The 12,315-nt window shown below is 38.8% G+C and overlaps 1 protein-coding gene across 7 annotated transcripts in view; it reads left to right on the plus strand.

The window, feature by feature from the left end:
• The window catches only part of LOC122072056 (zinc finger RNA-binding protein 2-like), an 18,774-nt gene continuing 6,459 nt past the window's right edge, over window positions 1–12,315 (plus strand). Inside the window, exons 1-9 of one of the 7 annotated variants that reach the window (XM_042636593.1) lie at window positions 3–886; window positions 1,000–1,044; window positions 1,255–1,314; window positions 2,940–3,074; window positions 3,173–3,439; window positions 3,547–3,619; window positions 3,722–3,798; window positions 3,909–4,145; window positions 6,151–8,113. In XM_042636593.1, coding sequence (XP_042492527.1) covers window positions 449–886; window positions 1,000–1,044; window positions 1,255–1,314; window positions 2,940–3,074; window positions 3,173–3,439; window positions 3,547–3,619; window positions 3,722–3,798; window positions 3,909–4,145; window positions 6,151–7,803 — 2,985 coding nt within the window. In that variant the 5' untranslated portion in view covers window positions 3–448 and the 3' untranslated portion in view covers window positions 7,804–8,113. Of the gene's footprint in view, window positions 887–999; window positions 1,045–1,254; window positions 1,315–2,939; window positions 3,075–3,172; window positions 3,440–3,546; window positions 3,799–3,908; window positions 4,146–6,150; window positions 8,114–12,315 lie in introns of those variants that run through there. The other 6 variants (XM_042636589.1, XM_042636590.1, XM_042636596.1 and 3 more) reach the window with 6 other exon arrangements.

Genomic DNA, 12,315 nt, shown 5'->3' on the forward strand with positions numbered 1-12,315 from the left:
TCTTTCTTCCCTCACTCCTCCCTCCTTCCTTCCTTCCTTCCTTCCTTCCCTTCTCTTCATCCATTTTGATTCTTTGACCCCTTCCTTATTTAAAGAGAGAAACAATGGGAAGCTCCATCGATTGACTTCTTAGCTTTCCAAAAACAGAGATGGATGATCGTTCCGTGTTCTCAAGCTTACCCAGTGGGCGTGAATCACCACCACAATCCCCGGCCAATATCGCCGGTGACCTGAGACCTTAACCCTCCGATTCAAGACCTGCAACGACGACGAGTTCTGTGCCTAACAACCCCGGGTGCTGAAGTTGCAGATTTCTTTCCGATAAACGCGGATGAAACGCGGCGTGTGAAGTACAAACGCGTATTGTACTATGTCTTCACCTAGTTCATCTCCTGCTTCTGCTTCTCCTTCTCCTTTAAGAGTTTCTCACTGAGAAGATAAGGAATTCATGGCCTATTTGCTTTCTCTTAGTAGTAAAGCAACCATGTTTTTGCTAATGTGTAAAGCCGCAGAAAAACTTACAAGAGATTACTTTTATTCTTCTGATGCCACTGTTGTCAATCCTTTGTCTACTGCTTCTCCTGTTGCTACTACTCCCGTTGTTGTCCCTGATCGTGTTTCTTCTACTGAGAATGCGCCTGTTACTGTGGAGACTCAAGAGGAAGTTGGGTTAGAAGATTATAACAAAGATGATGGGGAAGAAGACGATGATGACTCTAAGGAGGATAACGTCGAAAGGGATTCTTTAGTCAGGGAGGTAAGACCTAGAAAAATTGTCAATCCCCGGAGATCCAATGGTGCCGATTGCTCCTTTAACCTTCGAACTAGAACTTCACGCGATGGAGCAAATTGCAGGTCCAATCATCCTGCTAGAAAGGAAAACCAGGTACCTCCTTTTGATCTCGACCCGTTTGGTTGTACATTGACCGCGCTTTACTACTTGTAGTTGTATATTCTTTAGCGTCTTTTGTTAGCGATCATGTAGTGATGGACTATCAGTCTTTTGTGTCTGCACAGAGATCGGATTCGCCGGAATCTTCGGAGGTTAGCTTTTGTTGACAAACATTTTACCTTTTTGTTTTTCCTTTGGGCATTCTTTCATTTTGTTTTTATATTTATTCTTTTGTTATTGTTTGATTTACTCTGACTGAGCAGTTATATTATGAATTTTGATTTCATTAGCGGTTTGATTCAAGGACAAGATTGAATTCATTTTCTCTTATTTTGGTGTCCATGGTTTTATTCATGTTAAAGGTTATTAAAGAAAAGGAGAAGGAACGCTTTTCAGAGAGAAAGGGGCAGCAAGAATGCAAGGTCCTTATTCAACTACCTTGCTTAGTTTGGGTCTTTTTTTTTTGTTTTTGGGTCCATAAGATGCATTACTTTCTTTGAGTGGCATAAGTTGTAGGTTCCTTAAAATTCTTGTTGCATTTATCCTAAATACTCCTTTTGTTTTTATAACTTCCTGGCCTCTGGTCTTTTATTTGGGTTTAATTCACAGGAAGTACCCTTTTGTCAATTCTACTCCTACAACCAAAAGTCTAGCTGGAACTGCATGCTCTATCTAACGGTTGGAGTGTGTAATAACTGAACCTTTCATTTCACTCAAGATACTCATATTAGGCATGGACCATAATGGCTGTGGGATATGCATCCAATCCACCAGACCCTTATCCATGTTTTTGTTTATTTATATTGTAGATTGGTTATCTTCCCCTACAGAACTGATTTATTGAAGAGAAATGTACTCTCTACCATTTGGATTTAATTAGAAGTTAGAGGAATTCTCTTTCCCTAAGCTGCATGACGTGTTATGCCTATTGGTGCTAAATCAGATTGGGCTTGGGTTTCATTTGTTTGGACTTCTTTTCCCTCTCTTTCTTTCTCTCATCATAGCGAAATCAACCGTATCTGTATTCCTATCATTCCTGTTGATGGTAATTTCCAAACAGTGGAAGTCTACCCACTATTTCCTAAATATTTCAGCCTCCAGATTATACACCCCAAACCTCATGGTTATAACATTTGTTAAACCTTGATGGATCAAGACCTCCTATAGGATACATATTACTTGAATCTTTCTCCATTTAGGGGATGCTTGTTCATATGGTGTGGCATGGGTATAAGTGTATAAATCCATCTTGGATGATGTTTTATTCATAAAAAAGAGTCAGATTGTGTTTCTTACTCTTGCGTAGTTGCGTGTGTGTGTAGAGGAGAGAGAAGAGAGAGGAGTGATCTTAGGGAGAGAAAGAAGGGGGAGATCAAGAGGAGGGGCAAGGGGAGTTCTCATGCACTACTTTTTGAAATAATCCATTCAATTAATTCCTCTAGGGAATTCGGTTTACAATTTTTTAATAAGAATAAAGAACCAGAATTTAACCATCTAAACTTCCTAAAGTAGTAATCCAAAAACAATAAAACAAGACTTTCAGAAAGAATAAAATACTCCATAATCCTAACTTATGGAGAAAAGAACCCTGCCCACTTGCATGGATCAAATTAAGACCCCAAAATTGGCTTATAAAAGAGGTCTCATAACACTAATAATCCCAAAAATAAGAAGCCCAAGGTCTGTTGAACCCAAGCATGAGCCAAAATAAAATCTTCAAAGGCTCGAGTGGCCCAATTGGACAATCTTAATTGCATCAATATGTGTGTGTACTAGCGGGCAAGCTAGAAGCAAGTGTGCATGGGGGATGGGATTTAGTTTGACTCATGAACTTTCACATAAGTCATCTCATTGTCTCTCACTGTTGCCTATGTAGATCTTTTTATCCCTTCTAAAATAATAATAATTTAGGAAGGTTTTCTTGATATGATGTTGTATGTGTTTTATATCAATTGTCATCAATCTTTACATGTATATTGTGGTTGTTGATGTATGCTATATCAGTAATGGATGTTCCTCAATTTATGTTATGCTATGGTTGTTGCAGTATTACCTGCGGCCAGGAGGATGTAAGTTCGGAAACGCTTGTAGATACAGTCACTCACGGAAAAAACCATTGTTACCACCACCTTTGTCTGAACCACCACTAGATTTTAACTTTCTCGACTTGCCAATTAGACCGGTACTATTATTGTCCCTTTCTTGTTCTACCTAATCGATTAAAGCTAACATATCTTTTATATAAATTGAAATTGTGATTTTGTTTTCTCTCTGTCAAAGGGGGAAAGTGAGTGCCCAGAGTATATGCGTGATGGTTTCTGCAAGTTTGGACGCAACTGCAGGTTTCATCATCCTGATCCTACTGCTGTCGAAGAAGACTATATTCCTTCTGGTTCTGTCTCATTACATCCATCATGTGTATTACAATCAGCTTCTACATCTTGGTCTTACCCACCGAATGAGACTGTTCCTGACCTAGATGCTCAATATGCATCAATGACACTTCCACTCCAAGGGCTGCATCCAAATCCCAAGAGTGGATATCAGGTGAATATTATTCATGATTACCTCGCTCTCTCTCTATTTTTTGTGTATTATAGCTGCTTTATGTTTGTTTAAAACTTTGAAGAAGTAACCAATGATCATTGTTGTAGGCCAAGGCTAATAATGGGGAGGGTCCAGAGCTTTTACGAAGTGCGCATGATGGTGGCATTGCCATTGGAGGAGGTGATATTCCTTATAATTCTGCATCATTACATCTTTCAGGTGCATCACAACCGGCTCCCACATCTTGGTCTTACCCATCGAATGAGATTGTTTCTAACTTAGATGCTTCAAATCCTTATGCATCAATGGCACTTCCACCTCAAGGGCTGCATCCAAATCCCAAGTGGGACGGATATCAGGTGAATATTATTCTCGATACCTCTCTTTCTCTCTCTAGTTTCTTTGTACTATACTTGCTTTATGTTTGTTTGTTAACTTTGGAGAAGTAACCACATGGTCATTGTTGTAGGCCAAGGCTAATTATGGAGAGCGTCCAGAGCTTTTACGAAGTGCGCGTGATGAAAGTATTGTTGTTGGAGGAATTGATATTCCTCTTGGTTCTGTCTCATTACATCTTTTAGGTGCATCACAACCGGCTTCAACATCTTGGTCTTCTCCACCGAATGAGACATTTCCTTTCGTAGATGCTCCCAATCCTTATGTACCAATTATGATGCATCCAAATCATGGATGGAATGGATATCAGGTAATTTTATTCATGATTACCTCTCCCTCTCTCTCTCTCTCTCTCTCTCTCTATATATATATATATATATATAGTCTGTGTACTTTAGCTGCTTTACAACAACAACACAATTCAGCCTTCTCTGAACTAAATGGGGTCAGCTAGTGGATCCATCCATCTGGTGGTATGATCATCTTGAGTCTAGTGGATCTGAGATTCATTTATATAAATATAACTCTGGTGAAATGTAAAACTTCTGCCTCAATTTGAATTTTGGCTCAAGTTGCATACAAGGCAGCATTTTGATCCCTCTGTTTATCTAGGCCTGTGATCAGAGCATTGAAATATGAAATAGAGGAAAAAGAGATGGCTCTGTATGAAGATTCTAGAGGATTTCTATGACTAACCTTGTAGCATTAGCAAAAGTGTGTTTTGTACGCAGCAATAAGCCGCAGATACGTAACTGTTCTTCCATTAATATGTTCATTTCTTGAAATTTCCTAGTTGGGAGCCTCGTAACTGTTCCCGATGTTGCTGAGCTGGACTATTCTGGTTTTGCATTTTGTTTGATAATTTTATGTGTTCCTGAAAAATTTGCCTTTGCTAAAATTTTATCTTCAAATTGAGCTGAATTTTGGATGCAGATAAATCAGGAAATTGGCTTAAATTAGCCTTGAGTTGGGTTCTATATATGTTGGGCTTTGGTCCAATGGGCCATTTTAATTGGCCTAAAGTATGGGTAGGGAGGGAATATAGGATTTACTTTATAGTTTACTAGAGTCCTATTTCTTTATTTTTAATTGTTGTTAAAGTGTTTTATTTGGGTCGGTTTATTGATTTTATAAGTCCAGCCTTACTTCAGTTAGTTTAACTTAGTAGTTCAGGATTGGTTTAGGTAATTTCTTTTTTGAGTTTGAGTCTGTTTTGAGCCATATATATAAGTTTGTAAGGGGCTACAGTCTTGCACATGAATCCCTGCTGTGGTGATTCCAAGGTTGGGATTTTGATGGTGATCCCAGCCCTACAGATTAGGTGGTGATTCCTGATGTTATCTTTTCTATTTTAGTTTCAGTTTTAATTATGTTCATCTCTATTAATCCTGATTTCAAAAACCTACTAAAAAATCCTATCTTGGGTCATCATTCCCATTGAATTCTAGTTTCCTACTTCATTTGATTTCTCCAATTACCTTGTTTTAAATTTGATCTGAATTCTGATTTCAGTTCCCTGTTCTACTTTTAATTATTAATCTTGTGACGGTTTCAAGATCTCAACTTTCCAATTAATAGTGTAAATGCTGATGCAACTAGGATTTGTTGGATCTTCCAAATTCTGAATCTGTTTTGGCGGTTCTGTTCCTGCTTTCTATTACTGGTTATTCAATTGTTAGAGCATTAACTGATAACTGGTTTGAACCCCGATTCTGTCTTGTGACTCTGCAGAACTTAAATTATTGTACTCCCAATTGGAATGTGTCGTGTCTGTGGATTTGCACATCAGATTCAGACCAAACTTGATAGGATTACCTATTCAGTTAAGAATAGCCTTCGACTAGAAGTTGAGCATAATCAGAGAAGTCCTCTTTGTCTTTTGAGTTATTTAAATTTCTCCTTATCTTGTTTGTCCTCTTTTCCTGCAATTCTATCGCAAACTGATCCCCCATTGGACTTCACTGGTTTGGTATTGCTACTGCATAACTTTCATAACAAGCCATAGAAAACAAAAGGGAGGATGGGAAGTGGACTTGATTGGGATGCAAAGTAGATTCTGAGCTCTTCTAGTTTAAGTGGGGATCAATGCACAAACTGAGGTCTTTTAGTGCTAACGTCATCATCTTGTTATTGTTGTTAAGCTATAGGAGTCAAAAAATAATAAATAATTGTCTCTTGATCCTGGACTTTGCCATTTCTGCTTTTTATTTTCCTTTTGATATTTCTGTGGAATTGAAGTTCAACTTCAGTTGCGTCTATTTACCTTCTGAGTTGCTAGGTCTTTACTGAAGTTGTTTTTTTCTGGTAATATGCAGGCTAACTTAAAACATAACGGAATACAGCCGTTGCTTGCAGAAAATCCCAATTTATCCGGTTGGAGCATGCCAAAGACTCACCCTGCTGTGAATGGCACCTGCACGAAGGGTGCAAAGAAAACCAAAATTGTGCATTCTCTGTGGTGTGAAATCTGCAAGATTTCATGCCCCAACAAGGATGGGTTGGACCAACACAAATTGGGGAAGAAGCACAAGAACAACGTGGAGAAACTTGAAGAATCAAAGAAAGAAGCCAGTATCCCAGCTGCCGCGGCGGCACCAGCAGCAAAGGGTCCTGTGATTGGTCCAAAGGAAAGCCCAGGAGTTGATGAGGGCAAGACTGTTTTGCAGTCTGCTAGGTGTGAAATGTGCAAGACTGACTGTAGCAGCGAGGATGTCTTGGTCCAACCGGAAGAATCAAGATCAAGGAAAGAAGCCAGTGTCCCAGATGCTACAGTGGCCCCTGCAGCAACGGGTCACATGCTTGGTCCTAGAGAAAGCCCAATAGCTGACAAGGGCAATTCTGTACTACAGTCTTCACGACATGAAATTTGCAAGATCGACTGTAGCAGCAAGGATGTCTCAGACCAACACAAGCTGGAAAATAAGCACAAGAAGAACCTTGAAAAACTAGAAGAATCAAAGAAAGAAGTCAGTGCCCCAGCTGCTACAGCGGCCCTAGCAGCAATGGATCCGTTGATTGGTCCAAAGGAAAGCTCAGCAGCCGACGAAGGCAAGACTGTTGTGCAGTCTGTGTGGTGTGAAATCTGCGAGATTAAATGTACCAGCAAGGGTGATTTTGAACACCACAAAGCAGGGAAGAAGCACAAGAGCAACATGGAGAAACTGGAAGAATCAAAGAAAGAAGTCAGTGCCCCAGCTGCTACAGCGGCCCCAGCAGCAATGGATCCCTTGATTGGTCCAAAGGAAAGCTCAGCAGCCGACGAAGGCAAGACTGTTGTGCAGTGTGCGTGGTGTGAAATCTGCAAGATTAAATGTACCAGCAAGGGTGATTTTGAACACCACAAAGCAGGGAAGAAGCACAAGAGTAACATGGAGAAACTGGAAGAATCAAAGAAAGAAGCTAATGCCCCAGCTTTTATGGTGGCAGCAGCAGCAGCAGCGAAGGACTTCGTGTTTGGTCCAAAAGAAAGCCCATCAGCTAACAGGAGCAATACTGTTGTGCAGTCTGTGTGGCGTGAAATCTGCATGATTGACTGTAACAAGGATGAGTGGGACCAACACAATTTGATAAAGATGCATAAGAACCAGGAGAAATTAGAAGAACCAGAGAAAGAAGTCCGTGGCCCAGCAGCAAATGATCCCCCGATTGGTCCAAAAGAAAGCCCAGCAGCTAACAACAGCATGACTGTTGGCGTGCAACAGCCTAAAAAGAATGGAGCGTCACCTTTGGGACCTAGAGAGGATCTGGAGACACGGAGGAGGAAACTGATAGAAGGTGGAGTGGCAGCCAATTCAGTGAAGGTATGCATAACATGCGATGTGGTGTGTAATAGCCAGGCGGTCTTCATTAACCATTTGAGAGGTCAAAAGCATGCTAATATGGTGAAGAAACTGGCAGCAGCAGTTGGAACAGTGAATCCTTCTGGTCCTGGGGGTGGCAACTGCTGCTTAGAAGATGAACTGCCCTGAAAAAATGGGAAAATATATTATCATCGTCATCATCATTTAGCTCTTCTTTGTTTGCTTTGGGGGATCCTGATTTGGCGTTAGAACTTAATATTTAATATGGGGGCTCTTGTGGTGAAAGATCCTCAGGTCTCTCTTTCCGGAACCCCCATGTTTTATGTTTTTAATGAAGCTGCATTTTCATTCAAAAAAAGTGCAGGTAAATTTGAGAAACAGACATGGGTTTGTTACATTGTATAATCTGGATGACCCAGAAAAGCTATACAATCTTAATCTTCAAACCTTGCAAGACAGTATTCTGCCATTACTGAAATATTGTGCACTCACTCAACTCTAAGCGGGAGTAGGCAGTTGAGATGGGAAAAGCCATGAAACTTTATGGCTTAGATCCATCTTTTGATTTCTGAAAACATCACAAACACTCTGTCACACCAATTACTACCCTTAGAATGAACATGGGCATACATTCTACAAAATGCATGGCCCAATGGGCCTTCCTTCCATCCACAATTAAACTGTGGATCCTCAACTTTAATGTAGATGGATATGATCACATGGAGCGAGGATGATCCAATGTGAAGCTCAAGTGGGCTTGGGCCTTGGCTACCCCCCCAAAAAAAAAAAAAAAAAAAAAAAACATATATATATATATATTTTTTGGGGGAGAGGTCCCTTGTCCCAATCCAATCGCTGAGGAATTCAAAAGGGGGAGACTTAAAACCATGGTTGAAGGTATGGGGTACAGTTGATACGGTATCGGTTTTTCCGGATACCAATTTGATATGGTACGATACGTATCAATATCGGTATGTCCTTAGACCCTGACTAACATCCCCTTAAGTCTATTTGTTTTGCGGATAAGGAAGGAGTACTTTTCTACTTAACGATACATCCAATATCTAAAAAGCCTTTTCTCTGTATGATTGGTCCATTATTGTTTCTCCGTGATTCACACAGCTGACAAATACCTATTGACTTCCGTATTGGATGTCTTTTCTTGTATCTTGTTTTCTTATTTACAAAACTTAGACCAAAATAAGTTTACCAAGTGGTAAAATAGAGGTTTAGAACTAATGATTTTGGGAGAGTGCACAATAGTGATGGGATACTGTTATCAGACATGGATGTAAATGGTGATGCATATAAAAAAAAACGAATGAAACTTGGTTGCTACGCAGTGAAGTGGCGTGGGCTGTGAAAAGATGCCCCTGCCCCTATCTCCACTTCCCCATGTCACAGGTAGCATTCTCTTTCCCAAGAAATTTACTAGATACATTTGAGAAAAATATAAGACAACCACTAACAAAGGGGAAGAAAAAGACTACCGTGTCGTGTGGCCATGTGCCAGCACAAGGGCCAATGATAGTATGCAAAGGGATCCAACAGGTTTCACAGTGTGGTGTGGTTATTTTACCCTCCCTTTGTTTGGGTGTAAGGGTAATCTGACCACCCAAAAGGGTGACAATAATTAGGGGAGAAGAATCCTACTTGGTCCTGTGGCTTACTGCACCTAAACAAATAGGGGGTAATTTGATAGGCCTAGCCTTGTGAAATATAAAATACCCACCCCGTATTGATACCTCTATGAGCCCCTCCCTCACCACATGACCATGTAGTGCTCTTCTTCCCTTAAAATTAAGGTAAAAATGTGCTAGAAAGATACATGGGAAGCGAGTGCTTCCAATTCCCATGTGTTCTTTTGGCACATGGGGATTGTAGGAGAAGGGGTATTGAAAAGTTGGAAGTGGATAACAATGGTGACAATGACCATGTAGTGCTCTTCTTCCCTTAAAATTAAGGTAAAAATGTGCTAGAAAGATACATGGGAAGCGAGTGCTTCCAATTCCCATGTGTTCTTTTGGCACATGAGGATTGTAGGAGAAGGGTATTGAAAAGTTGGAAGTGGATAACAATGGTGACAATGACCATTAATTGGAAAACGCGGAAGCAAGGATTTAGTAATTGGTATTGAACATAGTATGTCTTGGCCGACATCAATACAATACTGATCTGAATCGAATGAATTTCCCGTGAATTTCAATAGAATTGATTTTTATTGATCGTTTTACTCTTGATCCATATTGGTGGATTAATATGAGATCAGTCAAGAATGCCAATACTGATGTGTCTGGATCCTTTCTAGCCTTCAATATGCTTCCGATGGTTGAGAAGATATGAGAAGATATAAGAATACATGCAGGCCTCCTAAGTGTCCGATTCGCACTAAAAAAAGTTGAAGACGATCCGAATTTTGATATTAATACCAACTGACCAAATACCATCCTAAAACCATGCTCAGATGAAGACTAAGCTGTGATTGCTGAGAGGCTCTGTAAAAACTTTTGCTTCTTCCTTGTTCTTTTACAATTCCCAATTGTCGCCCAAAAACAAATAATTTACCGGAATAACTTCACCAGTTTTAAGGCAATTCTAAGCAAAGCAGTCCCTGACGTCATCTTCCACTCTTTTCCCTTTTAACTTTTTTCATTTTTATTTTTTCCCAGCTACCGCTTGGTTGCACGGAATAGAATAGCAAGAGAGCAAGAAAAGTAAGGGAAATAGATAATTAAAATAAAGTTAGAGAGAGAAAGGGGATAAAAAAGGGGCAACAACACGACACCCACACCTCTCCCCTTCCTACTCCCTATCTTTTTTTTTTATATAATATAAAACACACAATACTAATATCTATTGGTTAAAGTTAATAGTGTCGATAGTTAGTGGTAATTGGATAGCAGAAGCGTTAATAGCTAGTTAGTGCATTGATAGCACCACTTCATCGTTCGGCTTAAGATTAAACATAAAATTAGGTTGATGATTATATAAAGAGAAGAGCAAACCAATAGTATTTGATGGCCATGTGGTGGGGTTCTAAAAATTCTGTATTAGAGATTCCATGGCTGGGTCATCACTCTGAACTTCCTTGATTTGTCATCCACAATTTTTCGCTTTATCAACCCTTAAAAAAAAGACCTTGCACTTGCTTCAATTTGGTTTGTTGTCATCACATGATTGGCCATAAAGTAAACAACATTAGTGCTGGAAAATATGCCATAAGCCCATCCATACATATTACCTCTTTCAGTTTTATGTACGGAACAAACTAGGATATAGTTAATGTGTGGTGGATTTATGGTGCTAGGTATAATCTGGGCCTGAGTGATAGAGGTCCTTGGGAGAACCAGACTCTCATATGGGAGCCAATTATTCATGTTATGTATGATTTCTAGAGGATGGGTTTATTTTTGAATTGTTTTGTGTCTTCTCATTGATTGACTCTCCCCTTCTAAAAAATAAGAAGATATTTTTATTTATTTATTTATTTTTGGTAGAACATTATTTTCAATTTACTTGAGTATAAAAGGTTTTCATAAAACCACTATGCATATCGATTTTATATGTCCTCTCACATTTTGAATAGTAAAATGTTTAAAATAGCCCCTATTAAAACGTTTGGAAGGAAAAACCCTTAAGCGTATGCATAAGAAAATGAGTGATAGAGGGAATCCTCTCCCTTAAAATTTCTATATTTAGTATAAAAAAGTATTTGAAAAGGAAACCTTTCGATGCAAGCAATATAAAAAGAGTGTTAGAGAGAATCCTCTCCCTTAATTTCATTTATATTTAATTGAGTAGTATAAAAAAGTATTTGAAAAGGAAACCCTTCGATGCAAGCATTATAAAAAGAGTGTTAGAGAGAATCCTCTCCCTTAACTTCATTTATATTTAATTGAGAACAAAACGACGTATAAATTGTTCTTATATTGCAGTCTCTCTCTTCCTTGGCCATGGGTCATGTGGACCTTTTGTTTAAGCATTATGAGACATCCTTTCCCCTGTGTTCTTTGAAATGTCATTATATACGGCGAGCATTTGTAGAATTTTTTTTTTTTCTTTTGGATAAAAACACCAACATCTATGGACTACAAAATCCTTTATCGTATAGTAACACTGTTTTACCAAAAAAAAAAGAAATTATACTCAAAAGATTTGTCTTGTGCTCTTTCCAAAAATCACGAGACAAATCTATGTCATTGATTTTCACTTTTTTTTTTTAATAATTTAAATCATCTGTTCTCATTCACAGCAAGGAGATTGTATAATTGTGTTTGAAGAATGAATAAACAAGTATGAATACCACAGGATGAGACATGTATAAATTAAAAAGAATATTTGATAAAGAAAAAAAAGATTTTAAAATTTGACACGTAACTAATTCAAATCCACGTGGCAGAATATATACATTGCAACATTTGAAAAAATAACAAACCGTTATAGAAATTATAATCCGTCAATTTACTAGTTAAATCTAAGATGACTTAGTCACTGAATGCGTCTATCATATTAGGGTAGAACCTAATATCATTTTTTTTTTTCAGGTTCACCCCCAAAAAAAACAAGAGTCAATGATATTAGGCAACGATACACAAAAACTATGAAATATGATAGTTTCTTTTCCTCAATTTCCACTACATCCCCCTCCCATGTAGTAGCGAATCAGCACTATCCCCGCCC

This window comes from Macadamia integrifolia, chromosome 2 (assembly GCF_013358625.1).
Source record: "Macadamia integrifolia cultivar HAES 741 chromosome 2, SCU_Mint_v3, whole genome shotgun sequence".
Taxonomy (NCBI): Eukaryota; Viridiplantae; Streptophyta; class Magnoliopsida; order Proteales; family Proteaceae; genus Macadamia; species Macadamia integrifolia.